The sequence below is a fragment of the Apostichopus japonicus genome, chromosome 17 (genome assembly GCF_037975245.1).
Source record: "Apostichopus japonicus isolate 1M-3 chromosome 17, ASM3797524v1, whole genome shotgun sequence".
In the NCBI taxonomy this organism is placed as follows: Eukaryota; Metazoa; Echinodermata; class Holothuroidea; order Aspidochirotida; family Stichopodidae; genus Apostichopus; species Apostichopus japonicus.
The window spans coordinates 24,194,881-24,221,210 of NC_092577.1; the positions used below are offsets into that span (position 1 = coordinate 24,194,881).

Consider the following 26,330-nt stretch of genomic DNA (forward strand, 5'->3'; position numbering starts at 1 on the left):
GCTAACTAATGACACTAATTTGCATAATTTAGATATTAAGCTGTTATGACAAAATTTGTTTCGTTGTAACAGGTCTGTGGGTTCTCAACTGACTATAGTTTCCAACACAAATGTGCTAATTAAGTAGGCTAATTACATAATTCTGTAAATTATTGTTGTTTAGTTTTTTTTCTCCAATTCTTATTTTGCTTCAATGTAAACAATTTCACTGTTAAATTTATTGGATCTAAAAAATTTTAGTCTTCATTTTTCCACTGTCAAATTTCTTCACTTAATTGTCTACGCCCTAGGAATTATTCTGTAAAGTATAATTAAATTTTGAAATGTTTTAGTGCAAAAAAATTGTACTGTTGACATTTTAACCATCAACTTTACATGACCAGATCATAGCATGTTGGCAATCAAAACAAAAATCCACTGTCGCGTAGCTAGGTCAAGACTAGAGGTTCAAGAAAGGGCTTGATCGTAACAGGATGTAAAAACAAGAACTCATGTAAGCGTAACTGGCGTGGCTAACGTTGAACCTGTTAGTAACAGTAGGATAGTACTTTTGGTACTGTAATACTGGATACTCTTTGTAAATATATTGTAAGTTCAGACTAAGTTTGTGATTGATAGGGTCACATTCTTGCTTGCACACTTTCACCCTTCCCAACAAAAATAAATACAAATAGGTATACTCTAGTACTAGTACAGCATGACACATTGTGTAACATTTTGTAAGATTTTACTCATTATAATTTAAACAATGAGTAGGTTGCTAGGTTACCATGGGTATAGACTATAGTAGCCCTACCATTAATTTAAAAGTACTGGCTAATAGTACTATTGAGTACTGTATAGGCTACTATACTGTTACCGTTACAGATTAACACTATGCATTTGTAAAATTTAGTAAGGACTACTGTCTCCACAGTCACTCTGTGATCTACATGTATGAAGCCTGTGCTACATTAAAGAAAACATCTATTGGTTAAATATACTTATGTGGTAACTACAATGAACAGTTAACGTTTGCATGTACACCTTGACCCCTCAATCTAACCCCATCTCACCTAAGAAAATGGTGATGTACTTTCTTCAATTAATTGCAAATTTATTAGTATTAATTACAAATTACTGCTAGGCTAATTGTACTTGTTCAAGTTGTTGTAGCCTCCAAATATCGATTTAAAGTAGTATTAACAACTTACACATGGCATTCGTTGTATTCTGAATTTGTAAGGTACTGTATATCCCACCTAATATGTTATTTCACATTTGATCATTGTTTGACTTCAATATTTGAAAAAATGTAAATTTATATAATTATACTTGTACAGTACCACTGCCAGATTTTCAGTTGGGCCAAACATTTCAGAAAGTCTTTTACAAATGTTGTTTGAATTGATTGAGGACCACAATTAAATAAGGATTCCAACCATAGTAAAAATAATTACAGAAAAGTAAAGTTTGGGGTAAACAACCAGCAGTTGGGTGTAGAAACACATTGAAACATAGCCGTGGACATTTTGTCAAAAATATTTCATTGTGTACGGTATGTGATGTGCACAATATCTGGTAGAGGAAGGCAGGAGAGTATGTTTTCTCGAACGGATTAGATTTAAGCATTAAATATGCTAACTAATGACACTAATTTGCATAATTTAGATATTGAGCTGTTATGAAAAAATTTGTTTGGTTGTAATTGGTCTGTCGGTTCTTAACTGACTATAGTTTAAAACACAAAATGTGCTAATTAAGTAGGCTAATTAATTAATTCTGTAATTAATTGTTCTGGCAATTTGGCTTCTCCAAATCTCATTTTGCTTCAATGTAAACAATTTCACTGTTAAATTTTGTTGCCCTAAAATATTTCAATTTACACTTTTCCCGTATAAATTTGTTTCTCTTAAAATTGTAGTTGTTCTCTAAAGAAAAATTCAATTTTGAAATGTTTTAGTGCCAAAAATATGTATTGTTGACATTTTAACCACCAACTTTACATGACCAGATCAAAGCATGTTGGCAATCAAAGCAAAAATCCACTGTTACGTAACTATTGGCCTTGTTGGTAAACAACATGTTCAAACAAAAACTCATGTCAGCGTACTTGGTGTGGCTAGGCTTATACCTTTTAAGTAACAGTAGGATAGTATCACTTTAGGAACTAGATAAGTTGAAGAAAACTGATTTAATTTCTGATACAGACAACATTCAGGTAGTGAACAGTCTTATTACTTCGCTAGACCCTATCCTACATGAAGTTGGTTGTATGTAGAACAAGCAAAGTTTGCAATCAACCATTCCTACGTGTAAACAATTTTGCTATCCAAATATTCATATTTTTTTTTTCATTCTTTTCAAATTCTTGCTGTACCCACTGATATCTGGACAAGAAGTTGATCACTGTGAATATTACTGAACCATCAGCTTCACGATCCATCCACATCCAGCATTGTAAGTATCAACTGTTAAGGTGGAAAGAATTGATATGTTTTTCACAGGTTTTTAGAATTGTTAACACAATATAAAAAAATTATTGAAAATTAGTATCTTAAAGTAGTATTAAGCACAGTACTGACAATACAACATTTTGCAAAACAATACTATATTCAAACCACACATATATACGAGAATAGCAACCAGAATATTGAAGCACAAAATTTACAAGACTACAAATTATAAATTTCAAAAGACATGAGCATAAAAAAGGACTAGGAGATACTGAAAAGAAGCAAAGAAAGTACTGAACGAAGCATAACAAGTACTGTAAAGTACTTGGACAAGCATAAAGGACTGAAATGTACCAAAACGCACAAGTACTGTAAGGTACTGAAGAAAAGTACCACAAGTACTGCAAAGTACATAAAAAGCATAACAAAGTATTGCTGCATGCATAAAAAGTGGTACAAAATACTGAAGACCATATAGAAGTTGCTGAAAAGAGCTAAAAATTGCTGAAAACCACCGAAAGGAGCTAATAGTAGTGAAAGTACTAAATCAGCAAAAGATAGCGCTACAAATTACTATGAAAGCATAATATAAAGCACTCCTTATAAAATACTCACCAAAACCTGGAAACTACTCAAAATTAATGCATAAAAAGTGTTGCAAAGTACTGAAGAACATATAACAAATGCTGCAAAGAGCTACAAATTGCTGTAAAGAGCTAAAAAACATCAACAGTACAAGAACTGCTACAAATTACTAACAAAGCATAATATAAAGCACTGAAAATACTCCAAATTAAATACTCACCAATAATATATATAACAAATGCTGAAAAGAGCTGAAAATTGCTGAAAAGCACTGAAAAGAGCTCCAAAAAAATGTAAAGTACTGAAAAAGCCAAAAAACCGCTATAAATTACTAAGAAAGCATAATATAAAGCACTGAAAATACTACAAATAAAATACTCACCAAAAATATATACATATAACAAATGCTGAAAAGAGCTGTAAAGAGCTGAAAAGCACTGAAAGGAGCTAAAAAATCAAAAGTACTGAAAAAGCAAAAGAACCGCTATTAATTACTAACAGAGCTTAATTTAAAGCACTGAAAATACACCAAATAAAATACTCACCAAAAATATATATAACAAATGCTGAAAAGAGCTACAAATTTCTGAGAAGCACTGAAGAGAAGATCTGAAAATACTCCAAAAACCCTGAAAAATTGCTCAAAATTACTGACAAATCAACAAAGACTTTTACAGAAAACAATTTTAAGCACTTAAAAAGCACTTACCAATATTAACTAGAATTACACAGGGATACAAAGAGTACTTGAATTCCAAGCATTGCAATAAAAAAAAATACACAAAATTAAGACACAATTCTGATCACGTTCTTGTGATAGAATTCAAAAATTCAGAAGAGCATTTACAGTCAATCACTCTCTATACCCAGACGAAAATAATTCCTGGCTTTTAAGCAAGAGTCTTGAAAACCCTGGGTTTCCCTGGATATCCAAGCTTTATTCCTGCCTCAGGTAGCCAGGATTTTGAAAGTCCAGCCTTTTCCTGGCTTCATCTAGGCTCACAAGTCCACACTAGGCAGGAAAAGCGAGGGCAATGCTGTCTTGGCTAGGCAGGAAAAGCCAGGATTTTGAAAGTCCAGCCTTTTTCCTGGCTTCACCCAGCCTCACAAGTCCACAATAGGCAGGAAAAGAGTGGAATGCTGTCCTGGCTAGGCAGGAAAAGCCAAGCTTGCCTTTTACCCAGTATTAGCTAGTTGTAAGATGGTCAGCTCTTACATAAAGTTTTCTTTTGAACCATAGTTTTACTTGTTTATTAGTGCAGTGCTCACTGTACAGAGGGCTATACATTTGTACAGTATATTTGTAACTTGTTTTGTGGTAGGGGGATTAAGATTTCTCTCTTCTGGGTTGCTAAGCAACTATCTTTGTTCTTCCTGGAAATTAGCTCTCACAGGAAAAGGGGTCTGTGTATATATATTATAGGAACAAAAGAGTCTTGTGAGCCTGGGTATACTTACATTTGGGTGCACCTCACGAATCTAAGTCGTTTTATTTAATTCTTTGACTGGGCTCAGATCAGCTGTATATTGTTTCTTATTCATAATTATAATTTATTTTCATCCAATCCAGTTGAGTGTTCCCTTTTTATGTGTCTTGTTCTGTGTTTGGTCATCACACCAAAACCCAGAGTTCTCTGATCAAGAACAAACATTTATTTCCAGTCGCTAACACCCTTACATATACATATAATTCATGATTTTTAAGTTATGAAAATTTCCTATACCACAAACACACTAACCTCCTATAAGCTAAAAGTAACTGCCAACTAGCCAGCAAGATAATATATATAGGGTAAGCATGGACACTTGTCTTTTCCGGTTTAATACTGGGTATGTATACCTGGCTTTTCCTGGCTCCTCACTGATATAAACAGGGACCTGGCTTTTCGTGGGTAATCCTGGGTGTGCATGTACCAGGCTTTTCCTGGTTTTTCCTGGCTCTTCACTCACACACTAGACACCTGGCTTTTCCGGGGTAAACCTGGGTTAACCATCCAGGCTTGTCCGGCCTTAACCTGGCTCTAAATGAGTTATATAAACCAGGCTTTTCTTGTCCGAATTACCATTTTCAAACCCAGGAATTTCCTGGCTTATATTCCAGGGAATTGCAGGGTTTTCCTGCCTTAAATTCGTCTGGGAATGCACTACTATCCCACAAAGACTGTTGTCCAAAAAGAACTGTTGAAACTGTTGAAACAAAAGAAACTGTTGTCCACAATATTCTGTCATGCCACGAACAAAAAATTAAGTTACAGACAGCGAAACAAGACAAGAAGAGTATCAAAGCAAAATATAACATCAATCCAAACATGCCAGGCACAAACATATGCTAATGAAACCCTCTCTGAAAAAACAGAACAGCAACATTCATCATTTGATCAAACAAAAATTACTGATATTAACTTTCAAAGTATACACACTCATGACACGTTTACTTTCTTCCCTCCAGATGACCCTCCGAAGAAATTCATGCCAGTTGTTATCCAAATTTCCCAAATATTTGCAGGCAATACACCAGAGCTTCTGCTTGGTTTCCTCGATCTTTTCCGTCAATTCTTCGTTTAAAATCATATGGGGTCTCCTCTGGAACTGTTCGTTTTCTTGCAGCAATGTGCTTGCTATCAATGAACCGCCTGTAACACTTATCGTGGAACCCCATCATACTATGCTGTTGAACACACGCTTGATCGTAGTAGGCCATGGAGTAATCAGTAGTACGGCGATATCACTGTCTCCGCCGCTGAGATTAAGCCAATCTTTAGCGCAGGAAGTAACTTTAGTCCATCGTTTATTCGTCAGTGCCTTGACTGCTTCAAATTTTACAGATTCAATGTGCACTGAGCACTGTAGATTTCCGTGTGTCGGAGACTGACTAGCGCCCGTGGGAGCCGCCATGTTTGTTGTTTTCTACAAAGATTGCACACAGAACTCATGGCTCATTGGACAATTCATATCACATGGTACAGATATCTCACTGGCGCACAACTTTGAACGTAAAACGGCAGGTTTCTTAACATACGCAATAAAAAATATAGTTCGATCTTTCGACCGGAATTGCCAAAAAACTGCAGGAAAGTACATGGAGAACTTTTGGATCATTAATCTTAGTTAATTTATGTATTCAATGCTGTAGAGAAATTTTAGACCCGCAGTTGCTGGAACGAAACAAGCGAATTTCGACCTTCAGCTGATGGCCTATGAAGGAAATAGACCTATGGGCTTATTTCAAGACAGTCTTTCTGAAATACTTGCATATCCAACATTATTTTGTGGACAACCAAGAAGTGACAACAAAGTTAAGGTACATTACAGCACAATATGTAAGTGGGAACTACGTCACAAAGATAGATTTGCCAAATCTGTCCCAAACATATTCTACAAAGTCAAAAAATTACAAATCAGCCAAATACAGCAAAAAGTAACACTTAGTATGCGAAAGAAAAAAACACAAGGGAAGAAAGTAACTGCTCAACATTTCAAAACAAATGAAAGTATCAAGCAAATCTTGACCCTAGATGAAGGATTTAGAGTATTCCGAACATTACGAGGATCCCCTCCCTATTGGGAAAAGTCCAAGAAAGAACTGTTTGCAATGATTCGACAACTTGGAATCCCAACATGGTTTCTGTCATTCTCTGCTGCTGAAACAAGGTGGCTTCACTTACTCAAAATCCTTGGAAGAACAGTCAAAAACAAACATTTCACAGATGAACAACTCTTAAACATGAATTGGAATGAGAAATCTGACCTTATCTAGAGTGACCCTGTTACATGTGCACGTCACTTTGATTACATGTTTCGTAGGTTATTGAATAATTTCCTGTATAGTTCATATCATCCAATTGGTGAGATCATTGATCATTTCTACAGAGTTGAGTTCCAACAGAGAGGTTCCCCACACATTCACATGCTAGTTTGGGTCAAAGATGCACCTTTATATGGAAATGCAGCCCCAACAGAAGTAACATCTTTTATTGATCAATATGTCACATGTAACAAACCTTCTGACACAGTCAACCAAACAGTTAACTTGCAATCTCACAGCCATGCAAAGACATGCAGAAAGAAGAGACAAGGTGCTTGCCGCTTTGGGTTTCCTATCCCACCAATGCCTAGAACCATGATTCTAACACCGTTAGAAGTTGAAGGCAATGCTAATACTACAGAACTGTACAAGTGCATAAGAGCTTACTTGGATGATTTGAAACTTGCTGAAGACATTACTGACACATTTGAAGATATGTTGACCAAGTTGGGAAGCACAAAAAGAGACTACATTCTTGCCATACGTTCATCCATAACATCAGACAAAATCTTTCTCAAAAGATCACCATCTGAAGTCAGAATTAATGGTTACAATAAAGTCTTGCTAGAAACTTGGAGAGCTAATATGGATATTCAATATGTACTCGACCCATATGCATGTGCCATGTACATTGTATCTTACATTAGCAAAGGACAAAGAGGTATGAGTAACCTTATGCAGCGTGCAACAACAGAAGCAAGAGAAGGGAACATGGACATCAAACAGCAAGTACGACACATTGGAAACAAATTCCTTAATCATGTTGAAATGAGTGCTCAAGAAGCAGTGTATTTGGTATTACAAATGCCACTCAGAAAAGCCTCCAGGCAATTTGTGTTTATAAATACCTCACCATTAGAAGATCGAACAATCCTGATCAAACCATTGGAATATATTCAACAGTTGCCAGATTACTCTACAGATATTGAATGTATGGGACTTATCAGGAAGTATGCTGTCCGACCTAAAGCACTACAACATTATTGCCTTGCAGACTTTGCAGCTTGGTTCGAAATCACTAGTGACAATAAGAGAATTGAGAGCACTAACAATGATTATGAATCAGATGATAATGCTGATGACCATGATATGCAGGATACTGGTGAGGTCAAATGCTATACTGTTGGTGCGTTAAACTTTAGAAAGAGAAACAAAGCCAAGATCATCAGATATGTCCGGTTTAACAAGGAAAATGATGCAGAAAAAGTACTACAGAGAGCAACTGATGTTGTTTTTTCCTTGCAGATCTGAGAATAATATCATAGTCATGTGATACTTACCAAGAACGATACCTCCAGGTTGAATCCAAGATTAAAGACAAGGAATCAGAATATAACCACAGTGGAGATATCATTCACCAGGCAATAGATGATATTGAAAATGAAGACCCTGAGATGTATGATGAGATAGCACCAAATACAGAACATATCGAAAAGGATAAACAGCAAGTGAAAATCCCTTCCAATGAATCACCTGAATTGTATGATATTGGACAAGACATTGGGATTGCAGTCAATAGTGCAAACATAGAAGAATTGCAAAAACCTCGCTTGCCTGATTCTGAATACAGAACTCTAGTACGCAGCCTCAACAAACAACAGAAAGACTTCTTCTATGTACTGCATTGGTGCAAAACAAAAGAAGAACCAATGTACACGTTTCTCACTGGCGGAGCTGGTGTAGGAAAATCTCAAGTATTGAAAGCTCTGTACAATGCACTATTGAGATACTATTCTAGCCAGCCTGGAAGCGATCCAGATGATACTCACATTCTTCTTATGGCACCAACAGGCAAAGCAGCTTATGGTATTAAAGGCAATACCATTCACAGTGCTCTATTCATTCCAGCTAGTGAAGGATTTCATTACAAGGCATTAACATCAGACAAGCTAAACTCACTTCGAGTGAAGTTGAGAAATTTGAAAATCATTTTCATTGATGAAATATCTATGGTTGGTAATGGAATGTTAACATTCATAGATAAAAGACTGCAACAAATTATGGGTAGTAAGAAAATATTTGGAGGTGTTAGCATTATTGCTGTTGGTGATCTCTTTCAACTCAAGCCAGTGTTTGATGGATGGATATTTAATGATCTAACTGAAGATTATGGCCCATTAGCATCTAATTTATGGAAAGACCATTTTATGGCCTTTGAACTAACTGAAATCATGCGACAAAAACATGACCAGAGTTTTCCTCAACTTTTAAACCGACTAAGAGAAGGCAATCAAACAGATGATGATTTAAGGCTGCTGAACACTAGGCAGTTTACAGTCGACAACGTTCCATCAAATGCTACACATGTTTATCAGACCAACCTAAAAGTTAATTCACACAATGATGAAGTTTTTTCCCAACTAGACACTCTAAAGCTCACAATTAGATCTCAAGACATTGTCGTAGATGATGTCCCAAACACAGTCAAACAGAAAATACTAACTTGCATACCGGACAACCCTGAAAAGACAATGGGATTATTCACTGAACTATCATTGGCCATTGACCAACGAATTGACCTCTGTCTCAATGTTTCAGTTGAAGATGGAATGATTAATGGTGCTACTGGTATCATCAAGTATATAGAGAATGTACATGATCAGAACATTCACACTATATGGGTACAGTTCGATGACATTACTGTAGGTAAAGCATGTCGACACTTTAAAAGAGAACTGTATCATTCAAAGCTTGCTTCAACATGGACACCAATATCAAGAAGTAGTCGACAGTTCAGGATTGGTCGCAACAAAAATGCAGAAGTTGTGCGGAAACAATTTCCCCTCAGACCAGCAACTGCAAAGACAGTCCATAGATGTCAAGGAGATACAATGAAAGAGATAGTTGTTGATATGTCAGGTGCTAGATCACAATGTCACATCCACTATGTTGCATTAAGTAGAGTGACTTCCATAAATGGATTATACATTCTTGATCTTAATCCTGACAAGATTAACGTCGATCGAAATGTTGTGAAGGAAGTAGAAAATTTACGATCCATACGATCATTGAAAGCATGCAGCCATGCATTTGAAAGTACAGACAGCACTACCATCATTCATCAAAATGTAACATCACTGAAGAGACACATTTCTGACATAATTCATGACAGCACAATCACATCTGCTGATATTCTACTTTTCACTGAATGCCATTTATCAGAAGCAATCACAAATGATGAGCTGTACATTGAAGGATTTACACTATTCAAAAACATCCCATCTCATGCTCCTGTCTCAAATTCCCCATATGGCACTGTGATCTACACTAAGAATAATATCACAACACTGACTGAACATACACTGAATACAAATAACATTAAAATCTCCCTGACAACCAAAGACACATGTGCTGGAACTATTCAAATTGCACTAATTTACAGGTCCAATAAGGTTCCCATGCAACTATTCCATGATGAATTGAGTAACTTTTTAAGTCACATAGATCATTCACAACCAACATTGATTGCTGGTGATTTCAATGTTGATGTACTCCAAAACTCACCAGACAGTAAAAGCCTGATTTCTTTATTCACAAGAACATTCAATTACAAAGAAATCATACTTACTCCTACAACAGACTATAACTCATGCTTAGATCACATATACACAAACATTCCTACAAGTAAAATATTTGGTAGTGGAGTCCTTGAGAGCTATTACAGTCATCACAAAGCAACTTGGATTTCTTTGCAGAACTTCCATGAAAACACAACAAGTTAAACCAAAATATGTGTACCATATGTCCTATGTGCTTACCATAGAACTACAAACTCCAACAACTTCATTTAATTGTTAACAATTACTGTCAATACACTTAATTACACAACATAATTTACTGTACTAACTCACTCTATACTAGCAATTTATTGTAATAATCCACTCCTCCTTGTCAGTCACTTCGATCAACCAATTGGTTTAACAGCTACTCTACACTACACTGTAATGATCACTTGATTGCCTAGATCAAGAACTACACTGTAATGATCACTTGTTTGCCTAGATCAAGAAAGGCTTCTATAAATAGGCTACCAATTCTTATATCATACAGCCTATCAAGTTCAGATACTAATTGTCATATCAATTAGGCTATCATAAAATGACTAAAACAAGTCTTGATTTACACAACAAAATCAATAGGATTTTAGTGTGCAAGTTTCCTCACATACAACTAACTCAACGGGGAAGTCTCATTGACCTAATGTGTAAAATTAAAAATATCGCCCAAGAACAAAACAACGTAGCAACTCGACTTGAATCATTTTAGGAAATCAACTGGCCTATTTCTTCTCCATCAACATGTATATTGACATAAAATCCATGCATGCTACCTGAAACAATGCTTTCGTAACAATTCTTATTATTTCTAATGAACATGATACATCCCTCTCCTAGTTTGTTTCAAGGTTTTGGTCATTTCATCATTGGTCGTAATTAGCCCTTGACCTATGCTTATGCTTTGATAAAAATTGCATGTGGGCTCAACCTATGAAAATTGTAAGAAGTATATGAATGATGTATGCAGTATACTTGAAGTGCAAACAGTGTAACAACCATTCAGAATTGTGCAATGCATACAAATTTCCATTTAAAACCAAAACACTGAAGAAATTATAGGATCAGATATCAGCTGATATTGTGAACAAATATCAGCTATCAGATCTGCAAAGAAAAACCCTAAAAATAGCAATACCAGAAAGTAACTAGACCAGGTAACTAATTTTGGGGGACCCCGATACCCAACCAGTAAACTCTGTGAAGCTGTGTAAAACTTGGCTTTACAAAATTGAACAAAATCTAACCCCTACCTATACCACACAACAAATTCTACATTACACTACCAATGTTACAAGTGCTTGATTATTACTGCAGCCATTTCTGGTTGAGCATGCCCCCACAAAAATGGGCATGATGCTATAAAGAAGAGAACTTTCTGGGCACTGTCTGTTCCAGTTACAGGTAAGTAACTTATGACAAAAGCAGGTACACAAGTGTACCTACATTTTCCCACAATGTTCAACATGACAAGTACTTTTTTCACAACCCAATCTCCAATGGAGGACATAGACTGTAACCTTAGTAAACACTTTGATTTCGATAATGCAAACTTTGAAGCTCAAACTTAGTATGCATGTTAATCATTGTACAGGGGAAAAGAATTTAGCATTCATGGCCTTGTTGGTGTGTGATTGTTCATGTGCCCATTTAGTTTGTTATCTCCATACAGTGGCATTGCCAAACATTTCAACTTAGGAGCACAGCACCTAATTGAAGGCACAATGTTTATCCGTTAATGCTGAGATAGAGAGGGATATAAAAGGGATGGGTGTCCCCCTGCCCAGCACAGCTGAGATTTCGCAGACGGAGCAACATGCATAATTTGTTTTTGAAGAATTGCTTTTTTGGAGGGTTAGTCTCTGCGATTTACATTTTATAATAAGACCGATAAAAACATGATACAAAAGATTGAAATTAACCCTTCACTTAGAGATTTTTTGATAATTTATGGGTCCTTAAAAGCAATCTGGTGCTGTATTAAAGAACTTGATTTTTCTCAATTTATATGGGAGAAATTTTTAACACTCCGTAACACACTATTTATGGGTCACCCCCTGGCAATGCCACAGTCCCCATAACAACTGAATGATGGCATTTGGAGTTGTCAGCCAAACATAATGAATGCATTATCTTGAAATATAATATGGTGATACGAAATTGTAAGTGAACAATTAATTTAGTTCCAAAAAAATATCTTAAATGTAACTTGTAGGTCATTGCAATCAAAATGAATACCGAAATAGAATCTACAAGGAACTTGCTTCATGTAGTTAACACTACATGCCGAGTATTGAGGTAATTTTATTAAACCACAGTCAAATGGCCCTGCCCCTAAATTTACTGAAATTCACCCCTGGGCCTATATACACAATTGTGTCAAACAAAACTACAGTTCAACTGATTTCTTTAATTACAATTTGTATTATTATTGTTACATGCCCAGAGGTGTTAATTGGGGCTGGGGTAATGAAGGGGCCAGGCGGCTCATCCGGCTATAAAGGGGGGGGGGGAAGAGAGACAAGAACGCTGATCGTTTGATTGATCGGACAGAAACGAGTTGTAACAGAAACTGTCCTTGCGCCCTCTATTACGACAATCAAAATTTTGTCGGGTCTACAAATAGTTCACCCATTACACTCTCCCCTTCTTTATAAGATGTCGTCCCGACATGGAAATAAATATTGTCATGGCAAAATACACTCTGCCTTACCCCATAAAACTAATTACAATATCATCAAACCAATTCCTTCTGATGAACACTAACTTAAACATGTTATATACAATAAAGGCTAAAAGTAAATAAAACAACTGTACACTAGACTGTTTCTAGGGTTACACCCTATGAACTCCAATACCTCAGACATCCTGGACCAATACCCTATCAAATTATTCTGTACATTTATACTAACTGCATGTATGACTTCCACTAGGCATTAACCTAAATTGACTACAACACAACCCACTTGTGTAGAGCAATAATACTACCACATAACCCTTGTGTAGAGCCTGGGAAGAATTGAAGTTATAAACTCTTTGGTAACGCGTAATCCCAAATGAGAAATACTTCCTTACAGTGTATAAGATCAATAATCACTAAGTACATGAATAAAATATGAATGCCCATGTCACATATGAAGATTTCAATAAAGACAGCATGCATATTGGTAGAATCTACTACATGTAAAACAAACATCAACAGCCTTTCCAGTCTCTAAATGTGTCTAACCATGAATATGGTCCAAACTCAAGATAATTGTTTTTGATTTTTTTTTCTTAAAACATATACTACAGTCACTTAAAACCAATATTCCCTAAAACATTGCTACAGGCCTAGGATACCTCATGGCCGATGGAGGTGGATAGCCCGGCTGTTGAAACCACTGATGCTGCATGGGTGCCATTGGATACCAGACATCATATGGAGCAATAGGTGGGGTACCAGATACAGTGTTAACTTGTGGGTGATGCTGCCGATATGTTGGTACACCGAGTTGGTTATAGGTAAAAACAGTCCTAGGTACTCTAATCCTAGACGTCCTCACATCCTGTTCAGGCTGCACCTCTGGATCATTCTCAGGTACTGGTTCATCTGATGGGATTACTCTTTCCAAGTTACCCCCTTCCTCTGTCAGAGTGTCCGGTTCCACTTGTTGGACATTACCACCATCATCATCAGGCAGTGACATCTATCCTCCAGGAATATTATCAGCTGGCATTTGACTGGCTACATATATAGGAACATCCCAGTCACTGTCACTAGATTCTCCCTCGGATTCAGTCAGGTTTTGGGACTTGTTGGGTTTCACCTTCTTAGTCTTACGACTCACTGGCTGTGGCTCCTCCAATGGCAAGGAGTCACATGGCAACAAGAGGTTCCTGTGAAGCGTCCTCTTCCTTCCTTTCCCCTCTCTGGGGTCAGTTCGTACACAGGGACATCTGGTAGAAGTTGTTTGATCACAACGTAGATGTGTTCCTCCCAATAAGGCCGTAATTTAGCAGGGCCTTCATGGGGGCCATATTCTTCACAAGCACTCGGTCTCCTGGTGATAGAAAGGTGCAATGAACTCTCTTGTCATATCTGTCTTTTGCTTTCTTTGACGCCCTCATTGCATTTCTTGATGCAAGGGCATAAGCTTCCTGCATTCTCCTCTTCCACCTTTCTGCATAGTCTGTAGGATCTCCACTTCCTTCGGACTCCTCATCTAGGTCAAACAGTAGGTCTACAGGGAGTTTTGGAGATCTCCAAACATCATGAAGTAGGGTGCATATCCAGTGGACTCACACTGGATATGAGTCCAGTGTGATATGAGTGATATGATGTGATATGAGGATATGAATCCACACACTGTTGGAGTGAGTCAGTCCAATTCTTTCTGTGTTTTTCTGATTGAGAACGCAGCATACTTAACAGGGTTCTGTTCATCCTTTCAACTTGTCCGTTTCCCTGTGGATGGTAGGGCGTTGTTCTGGAGTGTTTGATACCAGCATGCTCCTGAAGTTTTGAAAATAGTTTGTTTTCAAATTCACGTCCCTGATCGTGATGGAGTTTCCTTGGAAACCCGAACTTCATGAAGTAGTCATTGAACAGTTTGTCAGCTGCGGCAGCTGCAGACTTGTTTCTCGTGGGGTAGGCTTGACAGAACCGAGTGTAGTGATCCAGGTCCAGGCGATCACCAGGTGCAACGTAGCCGAACCATATACCATAAATTGACCTTGGAGGTCCAAGAAGAGAGTTTTTAGAAGAGAGTTCAGTTCAGTTCTCGTGGAGTGCGGACGTGTTTTCGGCTGCTCTCCACTTTTCGTTGACCACACCTTTTTGTGTTTTTACGTTGGCCTTTCATTAGTTTGCAGTTAGTGTTAGTGTAGTTTGTGTGTTTTGGGTTTGTTTTCGTTTTGGTTTTTGTATAGGTGCGTGGCTTTGCCACACCCCTAGCTGTCACAAAATGGTATTGTTGAGTTTTTCGGGGGAGGCTAAGGTCGTCCCCGGACAAGTTTTTTTTTCAGTTTTGCGTTCTGTTGGTTTAAAAGTCCCTGGAGAGGTTGACGCGCTTCAGCGTAAACCTCTCCGGGGTATGAATTGTTTTGATGTTCGTTTTACCTCGGAGGCTGCCCGCGTCCGAGGCGTCCATGTGTTGGAGGGAGTCGAGGGACTGAAGGTCACACCGTATGACAGTTCGGTGTGGGTGACAGTCCTCCATCTCCCTCTGGACATGTCTGAACAGGTTGTTGTGCGGACACTGGGGCGTTTTGGGAAAGTGACCGGCTACGAGGAGCCGGAATTCCTTGAATGTAAAGGTGTCAAGACCGGAACTAGACGAGTTAGAATCGAACTCAAGTCCGATATCCCCTCTACCTTGTGGGCTAATGGGCACAGGGCCCACACTGCATATCCGGGCCAGCCTCGCACTTGTTGGGGGTGTGGGCTGGAAGGGCATGAGGCCAGGTTGTGCCCGAACAAGCGGTGTAGCCGCTGTTTACAGGTTGGGCATGCCCTGGCCGAGTGTAAAGGGGATATCGTGTGTAACTCGTATGGGGAAACGGGCCATCAGGCCCGTTTATGCCCAGACCGCTCATACGCCGCGAGAGTGGCTACGGGCGTGTTTCAAGCGGTCCCCGTCCCGGCCTCTGACACCGTACCACCTGATGCTCCTGTCGTCGCCCCAGTGTCAGACACTAGCGCCCCGGTGGAGGCTTTGTTCCCCCTTTCGTGTCCGACCTCTCCCCTGATCGAACTTGCCGAGACTGCCAGCCTGCCCACTAAGGCAGAGCAGGACAAAACGGCGGAGATGGTACTAACGGAGTGGCATGCGGCGCAGGATGCCGCTTGTACTGGTTTACCTGTAGCTTCGCCCGCTATCGGTGATACTAGTTGGGCCCCGAGTCAACCGGCCCAAGAGACATTGAGTGGCCCAGAATCTGACTCGCCAATGGAGGACTGCACTACAGCCTTATTAGTTGTGGCTAAGGAGTCCTCCGATTGGTTTGATGAGACGAAACAGGCCACTGATCTCATTGACTCGAGTGGGCCTTCCACCCTACCCGCAGCCGCTTCCGTTATACCGGACACGATGGTCGCTAGTGGACCTCCTGTTCCTAACAGGGAGGTCCACTCGATCAATGACGAGAAGCTAAGAACTCTGCTCCCTCGTAAGAAAAGGGGGAACACTGCCAGGGGCCTGGAAAGACCCATATTGGGAAAACTTCGCAGGTAATGCGCAGGCCTGTTGTCTACCATCGGGACGGCGTACCCCGGATGAAGTTTTGGAGTGGGTTATTTTTCAGGCGTGTGTGTGGGGGGTTGTGTGGTCGTTACATCATATGGGTTGGGGGGGTTCTGTTTGTGGTTTGGAGTTGGCTTTTTGGGGCTGGTTTGTGTAGCGTTATTGTTTTGGTTCTGTTGGCCTTTGGGTCCGTGTCCATTTCATGTCACGTTGAACGCTACATTGAATACATTTGTGGGTGAGTGAGAGATTTCTGTTTGTGGGTTTTCAGTTGGGTTTTTGGTGGTTGTTAAACAGACTGGAATTGTTTTGGTTTTGTTGACCTTTGGTCCGTGTCCGTTTTTCTTTGCACGTAAAAAGCACGATCCATTACTACCAATATATACTCATATCCCTTACATCTCTCCAAGTGCAAGAAATCTATGGAAACAACTTCAAATGGCTCAGTTGTTTGTATAGGGACCATGGGTGCAACTGTGTGTCTTGCAGGCTTCTTTCTTTTCAGGCATTCGCATTCCTTTGTAACATAGTGTTCAACCTGCTTAGCCATATATGGCCAGAAAAACCTCTGTCTTGTCAACTCCAGGGTTCTTTCGACTCCTACATGACCCATGTCATTGTGTAATGCCTTCAACACCAACTTCCTATACTTCTCTGGAAGGAGGAGCTGCTTTCTGTTTATGGTTCTCCTCTGTAATAGTCCCCTGTCATCTATTTCAATCTCCTTCCATTTTCCAAGTAAGATTTGCACCCCCTTCGATTCTTGTCTCCTCTCTGTTTGTTTTGGAAGGTGCCCCTGACGTTTGTACTGAAGAACCTTTCCAATAGTATCATCATTCTCTTGAGCAGCTTTTAGGGTGTCAACATCTATTGAGCCAAGGGTTGGTCGTGCTGCAGCCGTAACAGTCTCAATCGCATCCAAACTGCAAGGTACAGCATCAATGCAGCTTATATCGCCTTTGTCAATCGCCTGTAGATACTCCTTTGCTGCTGCTATGACACCATCAGGTATTTCCATAACACAATCATTGACCAATTCTTCCATGTTATCAACGTTAATAGGCATTCGTGATAACGTGTCGGCATCATTATTCCTCTTGCCAGGTCTGTACTTGATGTTGAACCGAAAACTTGCAAGTTCAGAAACCCACCGTTGGCCAGTGGCATTAAGACGAGCAGTTGTCAACACATAGGTGAGTGGATTCTTATCAGTGAAGACGGTGAAGTTAACAGCACACTGCAGATAATCACGGAAACGGTCTGTAATTGACCACTTTAGAGCCAAAAATTCTAATTTGTTAGAATGATAGTTCTTTTCTGCGGGTGACAACGTCCTGGATGCAAAAGCAATGGCTCGCAACTTTCCTTCTTGTCGTTGGTACAAAACTGATGCCAGGCCTTGGTTCGATGCATCCGTGTGGAGGATAAATGGCAATTTAAAGTATGGATATGCCATCACCGGTTGTTGGGTAATCTGATCAACTAGACCATCGACAATACTTTGGTGTTCTTGTGTCCAATTAATCTGTTCCCTCGAATTTGGGCTGTTTTTACTAGTCTTCTTCTTCTTTTTCCCATTCGATGGCGTTTTGTCATTGGTCTTTGTTGATTTTCCAAGGAGGTCATACAGTGGTCTGGCTCTAATGGAAAAAAATTTGTCTAGGCTCACCAACAGTTGTAGGCGTTCTCTCCTTCAGAGCCAGGACAGGTTGTATCTCTGCACGGTCCATCTTATAGCCCTCTTCTGATACTACTCTACCCAGGTATCTAACCTGCCTTTGGAACAGTTTACATTTCGATGGCTTGAGTTTAACACCATGTAGCTGTAACCGTTTGAGGACTTTCCGGAGATTTTCGACATGCTGGTCAAAAGTTGGGGCAAAAACAAGAATGTCATCCAAGTATACAACACAGATTTGATTGTTGTACCCATCTAAACAATTCTCCATGGCCCTCTGGAACTCGGCTGGTGCATTCTTTAGACCAAAAGGGATTCTTCTCCACTCATGTAGGCCCCATGGTGTAATGAAGGCTGTCAGATGTTGGCTTTTTTCCGCCATAAACCCCTGGTGGTAAGCCTTCCCTTGGTCCAAGGTAGAGAACCATGAATTACCTGCCAAGCCATCTAAAATATCCTGTATTTTTGGGATCGGTTGGCGGTCATCGATAGTTTTCCTGTTTAATTCTCGATAGTCGATACAGAGTCTCAGCGTACCATCTCGTTTGCGTACGCATACCACTGGAGAAGAATAGTTGGATTTGGACCTTGTGACCCAGCCTCGGTTGATGAGATCTTGAAGGTAGTCTTTAACTTCTTTGTACAGGGGGCGAGGAATGCTGGCATAGTTTTTCTGCACTGGTCTTGGATCACTTACATGGAATCTCATTTGAAGGTCTGGAACACAACCTTGGTCAAAATCATCTCTTGAGAAGGCAGCATTTTCTTCTTTCAGCATTCGTGTGACAACTTCCCTCTGTTTCACAGTTAAACCTGAGAGATCCACGGGAGGGCACCATTGTTCCTTCTGTTCACTGGCACTTTCTTTGGCTTCAGGAATAGCACTTTCATGTATGTCTTTGCCCACCTCAGAACCTCCTTCACAAGCATTAACAATTGCTTGTACCCGTAAAGTCATCTCTTCATCTTCGTCATCACAGGGTAAGTGGAGACAAGATTTGATTGGTTCCACACAACCCAGCATGGTGCGTTTTCTGAGCCACAAATCTCTGTTACTGGTGTTGATTACTGGAATCTGAACTCTGCAGGAAGATCCCTTGTTAACGGGGACCACGGTCTCTGGAATTTCAAGCCCCTCAGGCCACCCTTGTTCTGGATTAGGATGGAAGAAAGCAGACAAAGTATTCTGTTCTGAACCAAAATGGACTCTACATGAGACTAATTACATCTGACCTTTCTTAACACAGATGTCCTTCCTTCCTGTCCTACATCGGGCTGAAACTTGGTCACCTTCTAAGACTGCTTCAATTAGAGACCGAATGGCCCCTTCTCTTCTACCAGGCAGCAGTTTCTGCAGAGAGTTAACCAAAGTCTTCTCTTCCTCTGTATCCTCAATGACATGACGGATGACATTTGTACCCAGGATAGGCATCTCACGTTCACCAGGACAAACAAGCATCGGTACTGTAAGTGGCTGGAGTCCAGAATCTTTTGTTTTTAACTTTAAACTGACCTCCACCCAACCACTGTATGGGACATCAAGATCATTTGCCCCTTTTAAGTCCAACGTCAAGCCGTCTAATAACTCGCCAACAGGTCGGGGTGACTTGTCTACTAGGTGATCCCTTAACCATCTCTCGGGTAAAATAGAAACCTGTGCCCCTGTGTCCCACAGAACCTTCGTCTCAACACCTTCTATCTGACACTCCACTGCACAACCAATTTTACCACTCTTCTATTTGCAACTGGGTAGACAACATTTCTGTACTTTGAATCTTTAGGCATATCCTGGGACATTAGACCTTTGTGGGATGCTCCTCGTCCCTCAGGAGGGACCCCTGATCGTTTCCCGGCTGTCGACAAAACCGTGCAAAATGACCTACATTGCCGCATTTGAAGCAGTGTTGACAACTATTTCCTTTGTTTGTCTGCTGACACTGAGGGCATCCTCTGCGTCTCTTCGGTAGTGACTGATGACCGGGTTCTGCTGTTGTTAACACCCTGTGTATCTCCGCCACTTGTGCCTTTAGTGCTTGCACTTCATCATACAAACTCTTTCCTTTATCCTTTTGTCCATCCGGTTGTATTTTCTCTGGATTTGAACTTTCCTTTACATCAATCATTGCAGCTAAAGGACGTCTCTGCTGCATCTTTTTCACCCTCTCTTTCTCTCTGCATGTCACCAAATTAAGTTTCTCCATGAGTTCCTCATCGGTGAGATTACCATATGTCAGGTAGGGCTTCATGTCATGTCTTATATCGGCATCGAGGAGTCCAGTAGAAACAGCATGGGCGAACATGGCATTTACAAGGGGCTTGTCATACTTAAACATGGCATCTGATTCTTTGGAAGCAAAGAGGACCTTCTGTTTCAATGCCAATGCTCGCAGAAGAAAACTCTGGGGAGACTCACGTGCGCCCTGAGAAACATTGCATAACTCTTGATAGAGGTCTGTAGCTCCTCTCTCCTGAAAATGAGCCCGCAAAAGTCGTCTCAGTGTGGGTAAATCGAGATTGTCCCTACCTTCTAGGTAGATCCTGAACTGCAGTCCTGGGGTGATTGACTTAATTATTTCCTCGACAATCTCTTTTTCTGGAACGCCTTTATGGGAGGCACTCTCCACTTGGTGCATAAGAGACATAAAGCTAAGTTTATCCTTCTGTCCAGGTTCCCCTATCTGTCCCTGGATTTTAAAATCCTTTCTATATGGTATGGTTGGGGTTGACATCTTGGAATCTGGTGGTAATTCTTCCTCTGGCAGCTTAGACTTCAGTTCTTTCATTTTACGTTCGCACTCTTTGATGGCCTCCATAACCATGTTGTTGTCCTCAGCGTCTTCTTGGCTAGCCATATTGCCGGTCTAGGAGACGTCCTGGCAGGGTCGCCAAAATGTTACATGCCCAGAGGTGTTAATTGGGGCTGGGGTAATGAAGGGGCCAGGCGGCTCATCCGGCTATAAAGGGGGGGGGGGAGAGACAAGAACGCTGATCGTTTGATTGATCGGACAGCAACGAGTTGTAACAGAAACTGTCCTTGCGCCCTCTATTACGACAATCAAAATTTTGTGGGGTCTACTAAATAGTTCACCCATTACACTATTATAAATTATCTAATTCTTACACATCTTGGTTTCTATTCCATACAGATGGACACCTTAGAGAACATCATGCAGTCTGGGCAGTCCTCTGGTCCATATCCAAAGGGAACTAAAGTTCTCATTGTAGAAAGCAAGCTTCAGGGTGATATCCTTAATTTAGGTATCGCAGATGTAACAGCTGCAACGAAAGCAGTTTGTTACAACAAAGACATACAACAAAAACTGATGACCGGCAAAACGTTCCTGATACGGAACTTTCAAAAAGGCAGGTCTTGCCTGATATTTAACAAAAACACAAAAGTGACCAATGCCCCTGCAGTAAACAATATCAGTGAAAACATACTGGATATTGCTAGACACTTGGTGAATCCACCACAACCACAGCTTGTGTCATTGAAAGATGTGAAGCTCCCAAAGCCAGGAACTCCACAGAAGCTGATGACTATAACTGGAGAAATTGTTCAGGTAAATAAAAGTTTAGAATTTGATACAACATATTTAGATGAAACTGTAAGTATACTCCAGGTAATATTCATGACTCTGTGGATCCTTCTAAATAATCTTAAAGTAGCATAACACATATTAGCTACAGAACCAAAAAGTATTTAGACTGAAATATTTCAATGCATATAGAATTAATGCTTTAAGCCAGATACAGTTTGTTTTTCTGAAATTTAGGAAAGAGTAAGAATCTATCACATGTAACATTTGGTGTCCAACATTAAGTAGAGGTAAAGTAATAAATAGCATATTCACTTTCAACGAAGTAAGAGTAAATTTGAACCTATAGTGTGCTACAGTTTTAGAATGTATCATGACAGTTATGTGCATTGTAATGTCTCCAGTGGCATGTATCGATGGTAGAATGGTTTGGTGTCCAACCGTTACACACGTTAGATCCTGTTTGTCCTTGGCTGATGAAATGGTCGAGTTTGGAGCCTCAGCTGCAGCATTAAATTTTTATTCTGGTTAACGTGCAGTTATTAAGAATTGATTATTCGGGTTAACAAGATATTTTCAGTTATGATAACAGAGTTAAACTGTAACCATGGTTAAACAGGTTTCATGGTCAGACCAAGTAACCGTGCAACCATAAGTTACCCTAACAACAGTTGCCCAACCTATGATGAGCTAGCAAGTCCCACTGCCTGCCCCATTTTGAACTTGAATTTTATGTAATGAATTACATTCAACCTTGACAATGAGTTTCCAATCACACTGTTTACAAGAAAAATGTTCTTGGTTTCAAACAGGATGAAACCACACGCACAGTGGCCAGCGGACAGGAAGTTCGAAATATAAAGACAATGCAGGACGGGATCACAAGACCAGTGGCCCTATGGAATACTGCCTCAACTTCCCCAGCAAAGTCTGGAGACAGGGTCACTGTCACATATGTGACAGTGAAAGATGACAAGTACTTGAGGCAACTTGCCCTAGGAACAAGTAGCCAGTCCACCATAACAGTAAGTACAACCACAAAATACAACCTTCACATGTAATCTTACACACATCTCCATTCCCAAGACAAAGCATATCTAACACCTAACACTAATGCAGAAAATATGAAATGAAAACAAAAAACATGTGTTTAAAAATTTAATAACTCTGTGTGCATTGGACAAAACCAGAATATATGAGTGCTTGAATGACACACAGGTTGTAACTAGACATGCATTTGCTTTAATGACACAGTAGGTAATGTATGTGTGCAAGTGGTTAAAAATTTCTCCTCATTAATGTTCAAGTAGCAACACTAATTGTAATTTGGCTTATTTGTTTATAATCACGTTTCCTTAGCTATGCTTGTGTCAATTAATGTTATACTGGGTACATAAGTTATCAATAATGAGTACACAATCCATATTGACTTCAGCACCAACCTTGTGAATATTTACTAGTAGGTGGTCAATATCTCAACAAGTCCATGACTGATTTTTAACAAAATTGTATTTATAGTATTGATGATTTAATATTAATGAAGTGCGTGGCCAATTGTAATATTCTCAGCAGTGTCAAAATTAATAATTATAGGCCCATAGTGAGTAGACATTCCCTATTTATAAGGTATCGATCTCATGAATATTAATGATGGTAGGACATTACATTCTTTAAAATGTCAACTATTGATTCCTTGCTAGAAGCAACATGAAGCTATGCAGTCACGCTTGTTTGTAAGTGTGTCTGTCACACCACTTATAATACCATATCTCAAGTAGTTCAACTTGAAACTAAAAAAACAAGAATACAAATCACAATGGAGTTCATCTTAGTAATTATAATCATTTCAATGCCAACTAACAACTTTTAAAGCCAGTAACTTCCTTCTGTTTGGAAGCCAGTAACTTCCTTTTGTTTTGAAGCCAAAGCTCAGAAAACTTCTCTCTGAAAATTTATAGGCCTTCAACAAACATATGTAGATACTCATTTGATATTTGTACCACACTGGGAATAATATGAAAGCACAACCAAATGGCTATCAATTTTTCTCAACTTTGAAGGATTTTATTATGGGGTACAGCAACCGACAGCAAGAGTATGATAGCCTAACTAACAGTGCCGTCAGTTATTTCAATTAATAACATGATCAATGACTTCAGATAGTTGAGAAAACATGTGGAATGATAACCCAACAAATAAGCTAATACTAAAACTCTTTACTTTCCTACTCCAGGCACCATACTGAAATCCCAATCTCCAAAGAGCAATTAAGTTACCTAGAACATCCATATCTAGTGTACCTAACTGATATAAAAATACCTTGGGTGGCTCAATATGACCGAAACTGTTTTTTTTTTTCACTTTTCATTTCGTTGCACATTCATGAACCACAGACTACAGAAGTCTTAAGTGAAATTACTGGTGCAGAGGTGGATGAACAAGGAAACATTCTTTTCATGGTACTGCATCAAGATGATTTCAGACAGCTGACCCTCCCATTAGAGAAAACTGACATCTTCCTCGCTGGTGCTACACTGGACTCCAAGCTCCAAACAATCGGGAGTACAAAGTACAAGTTTCGAGTACAAGGAGCTATCATAAAAGACATGGCCCTAGCCGTGTGTGTTTGCGTGTATGTTTGTATGTGTTTGACACCTGACCTTGTTACAACTATAACTCAAGAACAAAATGGTGGATTGCTACCATACTTGGTATATATAATCCCCATAGTGAGTAAATGATCCCTATTGTTTTTGGTTTTTGGTATGCATCCTATGAATATTAATGAGTGGGCACGGCATAATGTCAAATCATGAAAATGTCAATATCATTGTAACCATATGTCCGATTAGCTTCATACTTTGTATGGTTATGTTAGTTTATAGTAGGAACAAAATTATATGAACAGCAAATTTCATATCATTAGTATTCATGAGTATTCACTCAAAATAGCTTGTTACTACGACAACTCAATAAAAAAAATGTTGGATTGCTACCATACTTTTTATAATCCCCATAGTGAGAAGACGATCCCTATTGTTTTTGCTATGTGTCCTATGAATATTAATGAGTGAGCAGAGCTTAACTCATTAATATTCACAAAATCATGTCTGTAAATAGACCCTAATATCGGAACCATAGAACGTTTTCGTTCTCTGGTGTATATTTATATGCTCCAAAAAACTTGGGGGGGGGGGGAAGGAGGGGGCAAAAAACAAAAGATCCGTACACCTTATATTGGGAAGCAGCAATTATCTTATCTGCTCCAACACGATTGAACAGTATGTTGCAACATATTTGTCATGTTTTTCTTCTTGTTGAGTATGAGTGTGAAGGGCATGAGTTATACACAACACTTATATTTGATATTAAGCATCAACAATATTGTCACCAGGTGTGAAGCTATCTTGCATACATTTCAAACAATTTTATATCTCTTCTGTACAGTTCAAAACTTCACCTTCTATTTCTGACCATTTCTTTTAATATTAGCTATACTTTATCCATTTCTTTATTAACTATACTTTATCAACTATTTTTTTTTAAACTATTGTACAGTTCCATGAGATTTGAGATTTTTTTGGGTTTCCGTCTGAAAAAGTGTGACGGAATTATACATAAAACACTTTCAGATCCACCTTGTGTGAGGAGAGTTATATTAAGTTCAAAAATTGTCACTTAACCATATAAATGGACAAAGTAAACTGTTCACCATCATATTACAAATATTTAGCAATTACTAGAATTTCGATAAAAACAAAGGGTGGGAGTGGAACTACAAAGTTGTAGACAAACACTTTTATATCAAGCTCTTATAAGTTAAAGCTAAATTCACAGTCACTTACTTTCATAAATTTATCTATGACATGAACATCGTAACATCGGATGCAGTAACATATTACGTAATATATTAAAAGTTTTATCATTACTTCCTTTTTAACATATCTTCTCTTTTTTAACATTATTGCCACCTTGACTTGTTCAAAAAAATAAATATATTTTTGGCTGAAACAACTAAATCCATAGTCTCCGCATATCATTTTTGGTTCCTTGCTTTTATAGCAAAAGGAATCTATGCATTCAACTTGGTGTGTGTGTCTTTATGCGGCATGTTTTGCAGCAAGTCCAAGGACTTGAACAAAGGAATTGTAAGTCCTCGGAAGACAGATTCAATAGGAACAAAGGGCCTCGGACGTACAAACAATGCTTAGGGTATCGTCAGGTTTACGCGCCGCACAAAAACAACTCCCAGTGCCAAGGTGACACATGGTTGATATTTTGGGACAAGTTGCAAATGGTATAGGGGAATATTTTCAAACTTAACGGTCATGTGATCCAAGGTCATCAAAGGTCAGTTAATGTTAAAAAAACTAGTATTTGGGGGGGGGGAGAAAATGGGCCAAGCAAAAAAATTGTTCAATTTTTATAGTTTTTGATGGTATATTCACGTCCCACCGATCAAAAATGTCAATGGGTTGACCCCAGGTAACTTTTGTGTGTGAAGTTATAT

The 26,330-nt window shown here is 39.1% G+C and overlaps 1 protein-coding gene across 1 annotated transcript; it reads left to right on the forward strand.

Annotated features, from left to right (window-relative positions):
• The first annotated feature begins 572 nt into the window (after window positions 1-572).
• On the forward strand, window positions 573-23,803 carry LOC139954934 (uncharacterized). The gene is made up of 3 exons (XM_071954951.1): window positions 573-2,439; window positions 21,428-21,844; window positions 22,633-23,803. The coding sequence occupies exons 2-3, from the start codon at window positions 21,428-21,430 to the stop codon at window positions 22,879-22,881; spliced, it is 666 nt and encodes a 221-aa protein (XP_071811052.1). The 5' UTR covers window positions 573-2,439; the 3' UTR covers window positions 22,882-23,803.
• The last annotated feature ends 2,527 nt before the right edge of the window (window positions 23,804-26,330 follow it).